Below are 19,174 nucleotides of genomic sequence, written 5' to 3' on the forward strand. Positions count from 1 at the left end.
TCATTCAATGGCATCAACCTCACCACTTTATTTTTTTAAGCAAGGAAAGTTTTATCATTTATAAGCCTAATAACATTCCTGTCTTTCCCGTCTATTTATTTTGCTGGCAGTTTGAGCGACCCTGTCCCTAGTATCACATTCTCAGCTACTTCTGCCTCCTTGAAAGTTTCTCATGATGAAATTTCGCAAAATTGTAACTAACATAAAAGATAACATTATTTTCCCCATGCTGTCGTTCAAGTTTAGAGAAGTAACTTTTATCAAAATACTGGAAATGCCAGCCACGCAGCATAAAGTCCTTCTGCCCTGGGAGGACGGACAAAATAACTTCAGTCTCTGCCTCTTCTTCCCGAAAAGACTGTCAGCTTGTTTCGGGGCGGGGGAACGGGCAGGGGGGCTGCCGGGGGGGGGGGGGGGGCGGTTTTTGAGAGGCGGATGGGTGGGGGAAGGGGATGGCATGGGAAGCTTTATTAGCAACTGAATTTAGGAAGGAAATCTCAATGGCAGCAAGAATTGAAATGTAAAGAATTTTTTCCCTAGTTATTTCTTGGTTAAATGTAGCCACCAAATACTGTGTCCTTTGAGGCTATTGTGGGTACTAAAGTTTCTTTACTAAGCAATTTAGCAACCAGCACACTTTCAAAAGAAAAAATCAAGGCCTCTAAATCTGAAAGTTGTTTAAATATTACATGCCTTCAGGATTCAAACAAGGGAAAAAGATGTGTCTTTGGCCTCTTCCTCAGCAGGTCCAGTGACCATCTTTCTTCCACAGCACATGTGTTCGTGTGTAAACAAATACGAGACTCACCATGCAACAAATTACTAACAGAGTAGTGGCTCTGCTCAAATAAAACATGATAGCACAAAAGCAAAAACTTGTTTCTAGGGGGTGGTATAGCAGGCCTGGGTTTTATTATAGATTTTGAGAATCTAGTAATATCTAATTGAAAAAAAGAAAATATACATACTGCCAAACTGTTAATTGCCTTTCTAAAATCCTTTTAGTTTTGCACTGTTGCAAAGAGGACAGACTTATACATTTTTATATGTAAGCCTCTTGCTTTTGTCTGTATGCCATACTGAACAAATTTGGAGTAGGGTATTTAGCAAGGCTTATAAAAGATGTCAACTACATGTAAGATTTTTCTATAATCTATGTTAAATTTCAAGATACAAGCCTGCCATGATAGAGGAAAACAATAAACCCCAAAGAAAAATATCAAGGCAATCCTGTTATTTCATTATATGCCACAGTGCTCTAAATGTTCTAAAAACAAAAACAAAAACAGCCTCTTCTTTTGCCTTGCCAGAGTCTAACAACTTTTGACTTTGTCTGATATTTGATTGTATAAACCTAGCTAGAAGACGATGAGGGTTCCCTTGGAAAAAAAGTTAGAGTTCAGAAGCTGAACATCATCCATTTATTTTTCTTTTATATGCAGACTAGCTGTGCAGGGGAAAAAGCTGTAATAGCCAAGTTGATCTGCTTGTTACCCAATATCCAAAAGAGTTAACCTCAGCCGCTATTTGTTTTTTTGTTTTTGTTTTTGTTTGTTTGTTTGTTTTGAGACGGAGTTTTCGCTCTTGTTGCCCAGGCTGGAGTGCAATGGCTCGATCTCGGCTCACTGCAGCCTCCACCTCCCAGGTTCAAGTGATTCCTGTCTCAGCCTCCCGAGTAGCTGGGATTACAGGTGCATGCCAACACGCCTGGCTAATTTTTGTATTTTTAATAGAGACAGGGTTTCACCATGTTGGTCAGGCTGGTCTCGAACTCCTGACCTCAGGTGATCTGCCCACCTCAGCCTCCCAAAGTGCTGGGATTACAGGTGTGAACCACCACGCCCAGCCCTCAGCCACTTTCTGTTAACTGTTCTGCCAAAGAATTTTGTCTTTTACCAGCTTGTCGTGCATAAGGAACGTGTTAACATAAACACATACACGCACACACACACAAGCACATATGTGCATATACACATCATTTTGCCACAGTTAAACAGACTTTTACTATGAGATTATTGTTATAAATTAACTGTCAGGAGAATTACCAAGATGACCAAAGTCCCTACCTCAGCTATCAAATTAACTATAAAATAAAATTATCCCTCATTACCTAAAGCTGAAAAAAAACGAAAGCCTGATAATGCATAAAGTAGGTTAGGAAATTCAATTAAAATGACTGGAATTTGTCCAAAACCTTTTGTAAGAAAACTAAATTACGAGAAGTTCACTTGCTATGGTGTTTGAGATTTTGTAATAAGGATACATGTGGCTGGCTCAGTAAACAAGAAGTGCATAAGAAAGACTGAAAAATTAACTTCCAACATGGTTTATTAGCCCAGCCATATTTCAGAGAACACTGCCCCCTGGCAGAAGAAAACCTAGAACTAGAAACAAATCTTTCAATAGTCTCAGTCCCTAGAAATCATTCTGTGGTTTTCAAACTTTATTGGGCATCAGAATCACCCTGGAGGCTTGTTTAAAATGCTGATGTTTACACCCTGCTTATCAAGATCCTGATTCATTAGGTCTGGCAGGTGGAGAGAAGAAAGAGGAGTTTAGAGGTCAGACAAGAACTGGCACAATAGGTTACTTCAGTGAAAGTCAGATAAGAACCATATTTATGGAGATAAGACCTGGTTCCTGCAGCAGATGTGATTGACTGGCTTCAATAATTGTGGTCTGGCAGGAAAATTCAACCTAGGGATAAACAAAAACTGTGATTCCCAGACAGGAAAAACTGATGGCTAGAGGATCTTATCCACTGAGAGCAGGAACTTGCAGTTAGATCATTTGAGGTCCTCCTGATTTCAGACATCCAGGCAGTGCATAATATAGAGCTTTAATTTTAGGCCATGCTCCACTTGATGCCTTGAACTATTTATAACTGGATGATGACCTGAGACTTCTAGGAAATCTAGAAGTTTTACTTCTCAATTTCTCCTTTACTTCCTTCTTTGAGGTTTAAACGACTTTTTGGTATACTCTTTTGAATACCCATTTTCAAGCTCACCATTTCTTTCTTCTGCCTGCTCAAATGTACTGTTAAATCACTCTAGTAAATTTTTTAATTTAAGTTAGTGTACTTTTCTGCTCCAGAATTTCTATATGTTTATTTTTTTAATTATTTGTTTACTGACATACTTTGTTTAGGGAAACACTGTTCTATTCATTTGCTTTACTTTTTGTTCATGTTTTTATTTTTAGCTTTTTTAATATGCTAATGATGGTAACATAAAGCCGTTGTCTAATAAATATAATATCCATGTTTCCTTAAAAAAAAGATAATTACCACATTTAGAGAAGAAGAGCATTATAATAAATAACTCTGAATTAATGTATTTATGCCCTGCATGTTGAATTGTTTGGCCTAATTCATAGTGGAATTTTAATATGTTATTAATAGCATTCACTATTAATTGGACATTAAAGTTTAGATCTCTTAAAGACAAACTATGGCTTTTCCTCCAGGGGACTCATCTCCAAACTGTAAGAAGCAGAGTAGTATTTTATTTACTTTGCTGGTGACACAAAGCAGCAGTGTGTGTATTGCTTAATTGTAATACAGTAGTTGCATTTATATAAATGCACAGTCTATCTTTTCATGAAATTATTCTATGAGTCCTTCTTCCCTAGCCCTGATGAAGATAAGAGGGCTTGAGGTTAACAGTGAGATTTGAAAGATAAGTGATAGAGGGTTGTCATTCTTGCTTCCTGAAGTAATTAATTGTCATGAACTGATTGAAACTGTATCTACATCCAGAGTTTCTCATTATGCAGAATTGACATCACTAGATTTAACATTATTCCCAGAATAATCCTTATTGTGTATGATGTTAGATAATTATTAACCATGTCATTTTCTGTAGTATAATTTAGCAGTAACTATAGCACACACACTACAAAAGTAAGAAGACACCATATATATTCTTCTTATTCTATCTTAAAGTCTGTTGTCTTGTTTTTAAGTTTTGCTGTGGTTGAGAACTATTCGAAAATTCAGATAAAAACTGGACAACAATCTTTGCAAAAGGATTTACTAGTCTAAACTGAGCAGAAAATTTTGATGGCTAATAGAAGAACAAGCTGGCTCAATTGCTCCCACAATCCAGGGCTGCAAACATGTATAAGTCTTACAGTTACAATTCTAAACCACAAAAGCAAAGTTTTATGGGTAGTCTATGGTCCTACAGGATTCTCCAGCAGAAGAACAGCATATACTTGTTCAAATGCAAACTAGACTTGTGCTATTAAGTGTTACAAAATCGAAAGCTGACATTAACACTGTTGCAACTTTCAATGACTTTAACTTATGGCATAAATTTTATGCATACATTTACTCCCTATGGAATCTACCCATGAGCCCCAACACCAGAATAATCTCTGCCCTGTATGAATATTGCACAAATATTCATTAGCTTCTGCAGTGTACCAAGCACTCTTCTGGGAACTGGTCGTACTACGTAGGGAGCTGACCCACACATAGTTCCTGCTCTCCACATTAATCAAGTAGACACAGAAATAAATGTAAAACTACAACTGTGGAAAATGAAGAAATATAGAGGTAAATCATGATGTGAGCAAATATCATTCAGATTACCTAGTCAAGGCGGTCAGAGAAGAATTTGTGGAGTAAGAGTTCATTGAGCTGTGATTGGAAGGGTGTGTGGGAGTGAGTAACCAGACTAAGAGAGGAGCAAAGACTTCTAGACAGAGGAGAGAGAACGGGCAAAGATCCTGTGTAAGATGGAGGTATGGCACATCCACGAGACAAAAACGCAGCCAGTTTGACTAGTGCAGGGAGAGCAGAAGTGAGTATAGAGAGAAGTGAGACTGGAGAGGTTAACAGAGGCCGGTCATGTGGAGCCTGGGAGGTCATGTTAGGTGATATTGTCTTTACCCTAAAGGCAACAAAAAGCCCTTAAAAGGCTTAAGCAGGGGGAGGCTTAATCAGATTTTGAAGCATTAATCTCTGTACGGTGTAGATATGAATCAGAAGGAGTCAAGAATGGATATAGCAGATCAGTTTGGAAACTTTGGCAGTAAGCCAGACAAAAGATCGTGACAGCTTACACCAAGGAGGCTATGGCGGCTTGGAGAGGAAGACAAGTGGGGGGGTTAGGAAAAAAGACTTGTTAATGAACTGGATATGGGAGTTGAGGGTCAGGAAGGTATTAAGTGTGACTCCTGAATTAATAGATACTTAATGATTATGATGACCATATATATACTCAGTGAAGTCACTTCTTTTCAATTAGATCATAAGAAAGACATGGAGATAGGTATCCATTTGCTAACACCCTAGAATTAAATAGTTAAAATAAGGGACAGAGCTAACAGCTTTAAAACATTTTCTGCTGTGACTGGAGATTACTAAAATATATATATATATATATATATACACACACACATATATATACACACACATATATACATACATATATATACTCATATATATACATACATATGTATACACATATATATATGTACTGGACTTTAAACACTAAAAGTGCATTTATTCATATTGAAGTTTTAAAAAGCATTCCCCCTAGGAAATAACTCAGCTTTGTTCCTAACTCTAGCTCATAATAAAACATTTTAAAACTCAAAACTCAACGTAACTGTTTCTTTTCAGCTACTCTAAGCCCTGCATGCTAAGTGTCCAGATGAATGGAGAAAATTTCCCCCTTGCAGAAGGGCTGAGTCGCCAGCAGGCTTGTAAGCCATGTGAAGGTTTTCATTTTTGAGTCTACTTTATAATGTGACTATGTGATATACAAACGCAAATGAGTGACAGGATAATTAGGAAAAACAACTGTTTTACCAGAAGTTTTACCCTAGGGTTGAGGACTCCCATATTTTACCCTCCAGTCTCACTCACATAGGCAGGCTACAAACTCCACTTGCAGATAAAGAAATGGAGGTTCGAAGAGCATGGGGCATCTCCAAAACGGTCAAATAATTGACTGAGCCAGTTCTAAAAACCAGGTCTCCTATGCCAGCTCAGTCCTCTTTCCCCCGCAGCGTGATGCCTCTCTACTACACCACATGAGGGCCTCCACTCAACACGTCCAAAACGCAGCTACATACACAAGAAGTTCACCCTCCCAATTTCATTTTTCAGGAAAACCTTAAACTCAACTCACTTTTTGTTCATTTCAATCCTTTCCTCTCTTGTTTCTTGCCAGACAGCATGTCTACAGATTCTAGTTAATAATGACAACTACTGCCATTCGTTACCAGGTGCTGTTAGTTCCTAAATTATCTTCCTATGTAATAATGTTTAGGTTCATCCCTGCAGCTTCATTATTCTGGACACACATTAGAAGGTCCTCTCATAGCCGGGCACGGTGGCTCATGCCTGTAACCCCAGTACTTTGGGAGGCCGAGGCAGGTGGACCTGAGGTTGGGAGTTCGAGACCACCCTGACCAACATGGAGAAACTCCATCTCTAATAAAAATACAAAATTAGCTGGGCGTGGTGGCGCATGCCTGTCATCCTAGCTACTCAGGAGGCTGAGGCAGGAGAATCGCTTGAACCCACAGAGCGGAGGTTGCACTGAGCCGAGATTGCACCATTGCACTCCAGCCTGGGCAACAGGAGCGAAACTCAATCTCAAAAAAAAAAAAGAAGGTCCTTTCATAACTGCTCTTCCTGTTTGTACTCTCTGTCCCCTCTGACCACCATTTCATTAAGTTCTCTTTTATAATTTATTCCCATTCATTACCCAGAGAGCCCTAAACAATATGCAAATCTAATAGTTTTCCTTCCAAACTTTTTTTTTTTTTTGAGATGGAGTTTCACTCTTGTTGCCCAGGCTGGAGCGCAATGGCACGATCTCGGCTCACCGCAACCTCCGCCTCCCAGGTTCAAGCGATTCTCCTGCCTCAGCATCCCAAGTAGCTGGGATTACAGGCATGTGCCACCACACCCAGCTAATTTTTTTTGTATTTTTAGTAGAGACAGGGTTTCACCGTGTTAGCCAGGATGGTCTCGATCTCCTGACCTCGTGATCCGCCTGCCTCGGCCTCCCAAAGTTCTGGGATTACAGGCATGAGCCACCGTGCCCGGCCTTTTCCTCCCAAACTTAAAACTTTTCTGTTTGGCTTCCTATCAAAGCAGTTCTCAAAGTATGGTCCCTGGACCAGCAGGGTTAGAATCACCTGGAAACTTGTTAGAAGTGCAAATACTTGGAGCCTGCCTCATACCTACTGAATCAGAAACTCTGGGGTAAAGCCCAGAATCTGTTTTCGCAACTCCACCAGGTGCTTCTGATGTGAGTTTGAGGACCGCTGACCTAGAGGGTAAGTTCAAGCTGCTTAACCAGGCTCATAGAACCCTAGATCCAAAACTAAACTCCCTGAATTCAAATCCCAGCTCGACCACAGTTTAACTGTGAGACCTTATATGACCCTTAGGCAAATTACTTCTCCATCCTAAAACTCAGTTTTCTTGTCTGTTTCCATCTCGTAGGATTCTTGAGAGTATTACATGAAATAATCCATGTAAATCACCTAGCACAATGCCCAGCATAGAATAGTGTTCATAAATGTTAAGTTTTCTTAATTGGAGAACTATTTTCTGTTCCTTGATTAAGTTGTGCTCTTTCATACCTCCATTCCTTAACATACATTGTTGCTTTGGCCTAGAATGCCCTTCTCTGCCTAATTTCCCTGGCAAATACCAACATATTTATGAAAATTCAAGTCAGGTGTCACTCTGCTGTGAGCCTCCCCAGTTTTGCCCTCATCTTCACACAGAACAACAATGAACTGTGTTACCATATTGTCTGTAATCTCTCTTTTTTTTTTGAGACAGAGTTTCCCTCTGTCGCCCAGGCTGGAGTGCAGTGGCACAATCTTGGCTCACTGCAACCTCCGCCTCCCAGGTTCAAGCAATTCTCTGCCTCAGCCTCCAAAGTAGTTGGGATTACCAGCACCCACCACAACACCCGGCTAATTTTTGTATTTTTAGTAGAGACGAGGTTTCACCATCTTGGCCGGGCTGGTCTTGAACTCCTGACCTCGTGATCCACCCACCTCAGCCCCCCAAAGTGCTAAGATTACAGGGGTGAGCCACTGTGCCCAGCCTGTCTGCAACCTCTTTTAAGGCAGCTCCATCCCTTTTGATCTCTCCAAATGCAGGAACCAGTTATCCTTGCACTTCACAGAGCTTTTCACCCTGCCTGGAATATAATAGGAACACAATAAATATTTCCCAAGTGAACTACTTGGCACAAAGAAATTTGACTTGTAGTCCGTCCTCTGTTACTCACCAGCTTTGTCACTGCAAACCCAAGTCTCTTCACTTGTAAAGGAGAGTTAGCAGGCTAAGTGGCTTTTAGCCATATTTTTAACATTAAAACTATGTTTCCAAATAAAATCTTAAAATGAATACTTTTCTCTCTTAGGGTTCCCTGTTTTTTCAGTATTTCTTGTCTCAGGAATAAGAGCATAAATTCTTAGAGAGAAGGGGAAAAAAGCAATGTGCTATAGAGAATAAGGGTTTGGATTCTGTGCCCAGGTGCAGTGGCTCACACCTGCAATCCTAGCACTTTGGGAGGCAGAGGCGGGTGGATCACCTGAGGTCGGGAGATCTATGCCAGCCTGGCCAACATGGCGAAATCCCGTCTCTACTAAAAATACAAAAATTAGCTGGGCGTGGTGGTGGTCGCCTGTAATCCCGGCTACTTGGAAGGCTGAGGCTGGAGAATCACTTGAACCCAGGAGGCAGAGGTTGCAGTGAGTCGAGATCATGCCACTGCACTCCAGCCCAGGCAACAAGAACAAAACTCCGTCTCAAAAAAAAAAAAAAAAAAAGTTTGGATTCTGGAGCCCAGCTGACTTGAGTCTGCCAGTTTCAAGCAGGAGACCTTGCTTAACTTCTCTAAAACATGAGTTTCTTTTAAAAAATAATTGTTCTTTCCACACAGGGTTGATATGAAGACCAAATGATGTAATGGATGTTAAGCAAGTACCTCAGTGCTAAAACACACAAAATAAACAAACATTCCCCACTACTCTATATATAAGAGAGTAAGGTCTGCGTCATCTGCTATCATGCTCTCAGCATCTTCCAAAGTGCTGGGCATAGAGTGCTTAGTAGTGACATAGGTTCTAAGAAAATCCCTTTATTTATGGAGAGATTATATGTAAGTAAAGTTAATAATGTTTCAATCCACCTTTTTCACATTCTTTTTAACCTCATGAGAAAATGAGCAGCTCTTATGCGGCAAAGGGTAGGGTGATTCTAGAAACAGCTTTGAAGGACACATTTCAACCACAATAATAAAGCCCCTCTATTTGGATTGGAAAGCCCCAAAAAGTTGAGCTTTAACTCAGTGAATGTGTTTGGATTCAAACCTAAAAGGAAGTTTACACTTGCCGCTGCAAAGGTGTCATCACGTGCTTACCAGCACAATGGAACTCTCTCAGGGAGGAAGCAAAACTGCCATTTCTGTGATTCCCCTTGCAATCATACAACAGTGAAGGGCATTCAACAGACTAGGAAGAGAAGACAACTTCCTCTGCCTGATAAAAGGCTTCTACAAAAAGTCCAGAGCTAACATCATCATATTTAATGGTGAAAGACTGAATGCTTTCCCCTAAGATCAGGAGCAAGACAAAAAATGTCTGTTTTTACCACTTCTAGTCAACTTTGTACTTCCAGCCTGAGGAATTAGGCAAATAAGTAAATAAATGAATGCCATCCAAATTGGGAAGGAAGAAATAAAGCTATCTCCATTCACAGATCTTGTATATAGAAAATCTTAATGAATCTACCAAAAATAAAAGGTGAAACTAATAAAAATGAGTTCATGAATGTTGCTTGATACAAGACAAAAATACAAAAGTCAGTTGTATTTTTATACACTAACAATAGACAATCAAAAGTTAAGAAGAAAATTGGATTTATGGCTGGGCGCGGTGGCTCACGCCTGTAATCCCAGCACTTTGGGAGGCTGAGGCAGGCGGATCACGAGGTCAGAAGATCGAGACCATGCTGGCTAACATGGTGAAACCCTGTCTCTACTAAAAATACACACACAAAAAAAAAATTAGCCGGGTGTGGTGGTGGGCACGTGTAGTCCCAGCTACTCAAGAGGCTGAGGCAGGAGAATGGCATGAACCTGGGAGGCAGAGCTTGCAGTGAGCCGAGATTGCGCCACTGCACTCCAGCCTGGGTGGCAGAGCAAGACTCCATCTAAAAAAAAAAAAAAGAAAAGAAAAGAAAATTGCATTTATGATAGTATCAAAGATCTAAAATACTTAGAAATAAATTTGACAAAATAAGTGAGATTTGCACACTAACTGTTAGAGAGAATCATTGAGATATATTAAAGAAGACCTAAATTTGGGAAGATCTGCTTTTTCATGATTGGAAGACATTATTGTCAATATGGCAAGAAAGTGAAAAGATGACCTACGGGATGGAAGAAAATATTTACGAATCATATAACTGATAATGTTCAAATATCTAGAACATATAAAGAACCCTTACAACTCAGCAATAAAAAGACATATAATCCAATTTTTTAAAAATGATCAATGGATTAGAATAGACATTTCTCCAAAGATATACGAATGGACAACAAGCAAATGAAAGTTTGTTCAACATCATTAGGAAAATGCAAGTCAAAACTGTGAGATACCACTTTACCCCCACTAGGATGCTAAAATTTAAAAGACAGTTAATACAAACTGTTAGGAAGGATGTGGAAACATGAATTGTAAAATGATGCAGTCACTTTGGAAAGCAGTTTGGCAGTTTTTTAAAATGTTAAATATAGAGTTACCCAGATAACTCAAAAGTTCCACTCTTATGTATATACCCAAGAGGAAGTAAACATACATCCACACAAAACTTGAACACAAATGTTCACAGCAGCATTACCAACTGATGAATGGATAAACGAAATGGGGTATATCCATACAGTGAAATATTACTCAGCAATAAAAAGGAATGAAGCCCTTATATGTGCTTCAACATCACAAACCTTGAAAACATTATGCTGGGTGAAAGAAGTTAGCCACAAAAGCCACATGTTTTATGATTCCATTTATATAAAACACCTAGAACAGGCAAACCCACAGGGGATAAAAGGTCGATTAGCAGCTGTCAGATGATGGGGTATTGACTGCTATCAGGTATGAGTTTTTGTTTTGGAGTGATGAAATGTCCTAAAATTGCATAATGGTGATGTTTGCACATCTCTGTAAATATATTTAAAACCACTGAAATGTACAGTTTAAAAGAGTGAATTGTATAACATATAAATTATATCCCAAAAGAGCTATTTTAAAAAAGAACTGAGATGATACCTGCAGAGAAGCAAATTCCAAAGCATCTGGATGCACAGAAAAGGAACATTAACCCTGACTTTCAGTTCTCAGGTTCATGCATTCAACGTTGTCCCCAGAGTCAACCCGGTTATCCTCTGAACCTGATGATTAACAGGAGGACTGATGCATTTGAGTCATGGTGTGGACTGCTCTTAATGAGGCCCTGTGTGTGTGATGAAACCCTCTGCATCCCCCAGAATTAGAAGAACTACTGGGACTTTGTCAGAGCAACTTGGCCCTCTGCCATATCTCTTTCATCAGGTTTTCTGTTTCATTTTACTTTTAAATAAAACAGTCTAGAAGACACCCTAGTTCTAGCGTACACATCTCAAGTATCCTGAAACTTAATGGCAACAAACTGTAAACAGAGTTTGTGGGGCCGTTGTGAGAACTTAAGAACAATAATACCTTTCATTTGGAGAATACTTCTTTAAAAAAAAAAAAAAAGCCCTATGAACTAGAGTTAATGTTAGATAGATCAAGGCTCACTCACTCTTCCAACTTTGCAATCAATAAAACAGAAAGGCTGTCCATAGATATGTCACAGAGCTAAAGGACCTCTGACAGGGAGATCAGGACAGCTCATATGGCAGATGGGCATGTATTATAATGGTTGAATTATAGATAGGGGATTTTTAAGTAGATAAAGAGGGGAAGGGCATTGCAAGCAGAGGAAATTCCAGGAGCAAAGACTCAAAAATTTCAGAAAGGGAGAAGAGAAAAGAAAAAGCAAATATGTATACATAGTACCACATTTGACATGGAACAGACATTCTTTTAAGTGGTAGCTAGTATTTGGTAAGTGTTTGCACTTTGCCAGGCAACCAACTGGGGACATTTACATAGTGCATAATTTAATATTTATAAAACCTTCACAGTATTATCATTGTCAATAGATAAGAAAACAACTTCAAATATATCAAACAACTTGCCCAAGTTCGAGCACCTATTAAGTGGGGGAATCATCTTTTCTCTTGATTTCCCAATAAGAATTACAAAGCTGGGAAGACCTCAAAGGAATGGGAATTTCAACTGTGTGCTGAAAGAAACCTGAGTCTACTAAAGGCAGAGGATCTGATAGATGTTTGATGAGTCTTGATACTTGATAATGTTTCCTAATTCAGAAGATAATAGAAGCCACAGATTAACCTTTATTGTAGGCTGACCTTCTTGTGACCCCCAAAAAGAATAGGTTGCAAATGAAAAAGTGACCAGAACCTTGGGCATCCTGGACATGTCATTTCAAAATCCTAAGAGCTCGGACAGAATGCTGGTCATTATCAGACAATTGCCTAAATTTTGGAAACCAGAGTTTTCCAAATTCAAATAATAGTGGTTCAACACAGATTTAGTAAGCATCCACTGCAGTATTAGCTAATGCTTATTGAAAGCTTACTCTGTGTCAAGTACCACTTGATATCAAGGATAGTAAGATAAAAGGCATGTTTTAATCGGGAGATTGTAAAGTGTCTTAGTCCATTCATGCTTCTATAAAAAAAACCATAAACTGGGTGGCTTATATATGACATAAATGTATTTTTCATAGTTCTGGAGGCTGGGAAGTTTACGATCAAGGCACCAGCAGATTCTGCGTCTGGTGAGGACCCCACTTCCTCATAGAAAGCTGTCTTTTCATTGTAATCTCACATTATGGAAGGGTAAGGGTCTCTGTGGGGTCTTTTATATAAGAACATTGACCCATTCATGAAGCCTCTACCCTCATGATTTAATCATCTCCCAAAGCCCCCACCTCCTTATATCATCACCTTGGGAGTTAGGATTTCAACGTATGAATTTGGGAAGGACATAAACATTTAGACTATAGCAGGAAGTCAGCAGTTTGTTAAAATGCCATATCCTGAGAATTGGCTCCCTCAATCTATTCATCCCACATCCAGGCTGCCTTCGTGACCTGCAGATTTTTTGCATAAATGGTTATAGAAACAGTTTATAGACTCCGCCGACTATGCTCCTGAGATTGTCGTTATGCACATGAGATTTGGACAGCAGAATTGAGATCCCTCTTCCTGCCCCTTTCAGCTGGTTCTCTGTGCAAACAAGATCAGAAATGACAGGTTTTCTGCAATATTATTTCAGTATCTATTCTCCAGCTTCCTAAGCATCAAGAGACACCCGTGGAGGTGACAGAGATGGTAGCCTCCTGATTCCTGAATCACAGATGTAAGATATGTTCTTGAACTCAATATTCCAGTGATAGGTAGCTGCCACATAAAATGTGCCATGGACTGAATCAAAATTCAAAAATATATCGACAGGTTGAAATCAAGAGTTTAAAAAATAAGATCTGAGAGAGACAGCCAGATCAATCTATCTGGGACAACATTCTTGAAGCAGAATACAAAATTTAGTTATACAACCTTGCACTAGGAAAGACCAGCACTAACAGCAATTCTTGTAAAAGAAACCCAGGCATTTGGGTTACCTGCAAGCTCTATAGAAGCCCATGTTTGGCTACCACCCTAAATGACTTCATTTTATCCTAGGCTTCTTTAATAATGATTACTGCCCACATCCAGGAGGGGAAAGTTTCAGCTGAGCCTAAACGGACTCCATCTAGATTGTGTTCACCTCTGGATAGCTCATTTTAAGAGGTCACTACAAAACTAAACAGCATGAAGAGAGGCATGACCAGGATGAGGAGAGGTCCTTATCACTCAATCAATTCATTAATTCACTCATTCGTTTGTTTATTTACTCAGCAAACTTCTATTGAGCACCTAGTATATGTCAAGCATTGAGGATGCAGACTCTGCACCAGCAATCCCACATTTTAGTAGGAGAAGAAAATAATGTCAAGTAGCTGATAAGTGATAAAGAAAAAAGAGCACAAGAGCAAGAAAACAGAGGAGTGATGGGTGGAGCTATTTTCAGTTAGGCAGCAACAAAGATCTCTCCAAAGGGATGACATTTGAACAGAGACCCAGATGATGTGAGGGGGAAGCCAGGTGTCTTGGAAAAAATAGCAAGTGCAAAGGCCCTGCAGTAGGAGCAGCCCGGTGTGCTCAGTGAGGCCAGTGTGGCTGGAGTGGAGTGACAGACGAGGCAGCAGTAAGAGACAATGTCAAAGAAGTAATCGGGAGCTAGTTTATGCAGGACCTTACAGGCCATAATGGAGGCTTCATGTTTCATGTTGGATGTGATGAAAAGGCACTGGAGGGATTTAATCAGACAATGACATGGTCCAATTTATGTTTCAAAAGTCTCACTCTTACTGCTGCTCAGGAAATGGATATTTAATGAGCACACTTGTGACTGTGCAGCCTGAACGTATGGCATAGATGAGGGGAGAAAGTGGGTGTGCATTGCCCTTCCTCAAACATTCGAAAGTTAATGCAAAATGCACAGGTTTTATTATGCATCTCTCTATATATTTTTTATCTCTATATATAATATGTAATATAATGGATTACATATTATTATACATCTATAGAAAATATTACATATTAAATATATTATATATCTTTATAATATTTTATTATATGTTATAATATTATCTAGAGAGACATATATTATATTATATATTATGTGTTATATATCTATATAACATGTACAGAGATATATATAATATTATATACAGAGATATAATATATAATATAAATATCTATATATAATATTAGGTATTCTATATATATTACATTTATTATATATCTAGATATATAACTATTATGTATATATATAAAAGATATATCTATATATCTAGATCTATATTATATTATAATACTAATACCAATATTATATAGATGTATCTATATATAATACTTAATATATAATTATATTATATAGAGAGATATATCTCTGTATAATATTTAATATATAATTATATTATATATAGAGATATATCTATACAATATTAATATCTAGATATATAATATAAAATATAGTATAAATTTATATTGTTGTATTTATAAACTTAATATAAATTTATATTGTTATATAATATGTTATATATCTATCATATTATCATATTATATACAATATGTTATATATTTATTATATATAATAAATATTAGAGAGAGAGAGAGGGTCTTGCTATGTTGTCCAGACTTGTCTGCAACTCCTGGCCTCAAGCAATGTTCCTGCCTCAGCCCCACAAAGTTCTGGAATTACAGGCATGAGCCACCATACCCAGGCTCCCATGCATGCTTTTTCTAGGCAAAACTAGAAGTTACAGAGAAGCATATTTTGTCTCATAAAAGAGATAATGAAATAGTTATAAAAAATGAACTAACAGTCACTATTCAGCAAAGGCTAGGTGGTGGCCGTCAGGATTTCTTAAAAGGTATCTGAATTCAGAAGCAGTTTGGCTATACAACATCTAAGCTTCTTTCCAACTCTAAGCATCTACTATTTTTTTCTCTTCTTTAAACTCTCTCAGAGAGCTGAGTCCTCTCCCTATAATAACCAAAAAAGAGTTACTCAAATTAAATTAAATAATCAGAATTTGGTCTTACTTTTTCCATAAATCAAAAGGAAAGGTAAGGATCTTTATACATACCTTGTTCTTACTTTTCACCTCCTAAGGAAACAGAGAGAGAAAGAAAATATTGGTATGCACAATTTAATGTATGCCAAATACACAGAACACTCGTCAAGGGTAAGCTAAGAAAAGAAGAAAGAAACACATTTCACAAAATCCTATGATGGACTTAAGCAAGAGATGAAGCAATGTTTTTTTGGATTGATCAAGAAGACAGACATACGATAAGCTGACCAAGTTGACCTGACATTGCCTCTCTGACACGTCTGTGTTTCTCATAATCCTTTGTAAACAGAGAGTCACTGCATATTTGAAATACGATTACCTCAGATTGCCACCAGAGTATTATGCAAGAGAATGCCAGAAGTTCTGGACCTTATGTTGCCCTGCTAAGCTTCCATTGCTCTTATGAGAGATGCTGTACAACTTGTTAATTGCTGAAAATCTGGACTCTCTGGCTTGGTTAGAATCATGACTTGGATGCTCACTAGCTCTATGGACTTGACTGAGTTAGGAACCCTCTCTAGACCTTCATTTCTTCATATGTAAATGAGAATGCATATAATCCCTTCCTCATAGGGTTGCTGTGGGAATTAAATACAATAATCCATGTAGCATTAATTGCTAATAATAGTAGCCACCATATTTCGAAGAACTAAAGTGTCACGGATGTTGTACAGAGATTATCTCACTGAATTCTCTCAATGATCTTGCAAAATACATACTGGTTTCTCTTTTTTGCAGAGGCTCACAAAAGTTTAAGTAACTGGCCCAAATTTACATACCTAGCACGGAACAGATTCAGGTCATTCAAATTCAGGTCCGCCCAGCCAGAGGGCAGAATAGGTATTTCTTGCAACAGCACACTATGCAATGGGACATTTAGTTTTATTACTATTAAAAGAAACTCCTCCAATCTCTCATGTGAGGGGCAGTTGAGAAGCTTTTCCCTAGTCTCTTTAAAAGTTCAGAAGCAGAACTGATTCTATCACGGACAGTTTCTCATTTTGCTCCCAGCTGCAGGTTGCAGCCACTATACCAATACTGTCTTTGTGTCATCTGACTGATGCAGCTGGTTTTGCATGCCTTTTAAGTTTGGGGCTGGGTAAATCCTGATCACAGACTTGTAGCCTATGGCCTCATGTGATAAAATGTTTTGCAAAAGATGCTGTTTTTCTCCTTTTTTCAATCTTCCCTCCCTTTCTGCAGCTATTTCCCTTTCCTCCTAAGAATTGATAAAAATTCAGAAACCCTTATTTTTGCAATTAATCTCATGTGACCTTACTATTGACAATGGCCTGGTTGTTTCTCCCAACTACAACACAATTGATGACATGCCAGTGCTAAGAACAAGGATCGCCGACTGACAGAGCTGGGAGCGATCTCTCTGTATTGGTTCCTCTCACGGCACCCACCATATTCTAATCATAATAATGATACTAAGCGCAGTAACAACTACCATGTACCAAGAGCCTACCATTTGCCGAACATTTAACATAAGATTGACCATTCATTTATTTATTTGTCCACTTATTTACACAGCAGCATATTTTACTAGAGAATCTACTATGGCCTAGGCACTGTTCTAGGCACAGAAGAGTCCAGCAACTAACACAAGAATCCAAGTCTCTGCTCACAGAGCTTACATTTTATTGGATAGAATAAAACAGAAAATATATAAATATATTAATTGGTAATGACCGAATACAGTTACCTCCTGAATTACACAAATAAGGCAGTTAGAATTATCATATTTTATAGATGAAGAGTTTGAGTAATTTGTGCAGTCACCACATCAGTGATACAGCAGGAATTTGCTATATTCTGATAATAACAGTAATCAATATCACAGCAATGATTGTAATAGTTACCATCTATTAAGGTAGTTATAGAATTGCATGAAGTATTTATATAATATCTTTTTTTATTTTATTTTTATTATTTTTTGAGATGGAGTCTCATTCTGTTGCCCAGGCTACAGTGCAATGGTACTATCTTGGCTCACTGCAACCTCTGCCTCCCGGTTTCAAGAGATTCTCCTGCCTCAGCCTCCCGAGTAGCTGGGATTACAGGCACCCACCATGCCCAGCTAATTTCTGTATTTTTAGTAGAGTCAGGGGTTCACCATGTTGGCCAGTCTGGTCTCGATCTCCTGACCTCAGGTGATCCACCCTCCTCGGCCTCTGAAAGTGCTGAGATTACAGGCATGAGCCGCCGCTGCTAGACTATAATCTCATTTTATGAATGAAGAAAACAAGACTCAGAAAGATGAAATAATTTGATCAAGGCCACACAGTTAGGCTGTGGTAGAGAAATGATTTAAACCCAGTCTGCATCGTTCAAAGTCCATGATTTTTACACCATACCATGCCTCCTCTATTGAGTTTGTTCTATTGGAAATTCTTCTTACTAAACTGAAAGTTTCTCAAGAACAGAGATTTCATCTCCGTCATCTCCCGAAAGTTCTACAATATCTGGCTTAGAAAGTGTTGAACTTTGTATGTCGAAGTCTGCCAATTCTAATTTCCAGTTCTTCTCATCGTCCCTTAGCAGCGGGTTGCAGCATGTAATTAGCGATGCAGTCAACATGACTTTTGAACACCAGAGTGCTAAAGGACCTTCAAAGTTCACGATGCAATGGCAACATGCTAGCATCAGCCTAACCTCTCTGAAATACTCTCATTCCCAACCAGGCTTGTGACCTGGACAGACATGTGTGCCTCTTTATTAGATGTGTGTTTGTCTAGGAATGAAAGGAATCAACAAGTGGGATGTACATGCCCTGCATTTCAATGAGAGTTGTCATCCTATGGCGTGAAGGGGGCATTGTGATGAATTGGAAGAGTGTGTGGACTCTTGCTGTCTTGCCCCAATCACAGGCTAACAATGCTTTTCTCAGCATTCCTCAGCATTGGTGTTCACAGCTGCACAATAGGATTTTGCCTTGTGCATTTACACACACAACGCGGCTAAGCCATAGTAAATTATTAGAATGGGTGAATGAACGATTTTTTGTCTTGTTGCTGTTCAAGTTTCTTCACGGCAACACAATACAGTTACATATAGATGCTTGCAGAGGAAGTTTAATGTTTTTGTTAAGATTTAGTGAAAAGTAGACAGTTTTTAAAATAATAACACAAAATATTGATTATGTGTTTACTATGTGCCAAGCATTGTTTTAAATATTTTATTTTTTTTTTTCAAAAATTGTATTTCAGATTCAGGGGGTCCATGTGCTTGTTTGTTATGTGGATATTGCCTGTGTAATGGTAGGGACTAGGGCTTCTGTTTTTGTTGTTTTTTTAGACAGAGTCTCAGCTCTGTCACGCAAGCTGG

General features: G+C 38.6%; 1 protein-coding gene across 5 annotated transcripts in view; it reads right to left on the bottom strand.

Annotated features, from left to right (window-relative positions):
• Positions 1–19,174, bottom strand: part of ENPP2 (ectonucleotide pyrophosphatase/phosphodiesterase 2) — a 113,472-nt gene that overhangs the window by 79,671 nt on the left and 14,627 nt on the right. For 4 of the 5 annotated variants that reach the window (XM_032760337.2, XM_032760333.2, XM_032760330.2 and 1 more), the window contains exon 2: positions 15,857–15,877. The exons of the other annotated variant lie outside the window; for it this stretch is intronic. In XM_032760337.2, the coding sequence (XP_032616228.1) occupies positions 15,857–15,877 (21 nt within the window). The remainder of the gene's footprint in view (positions 1–15,856; positions 15,878–19,174) is intronic. 5 annotated transcript variants of the gene reach the window in all.

This window comes from Hylobates moloch, unplaced genomic scaffold, assembly GCF_009828535.3.
Source record: "Hylobates moloch isolate HMO894 unplaced genomic scaffold, HMol_V3 SCAFFOLD_9, whole genome shotgun sequence".
Lineage (NCBI taxonomy): Eukaryota > Metazoa > Chordata > Mammalia > Primates > Hylobatidae > Hylobates > Hylobates moloch.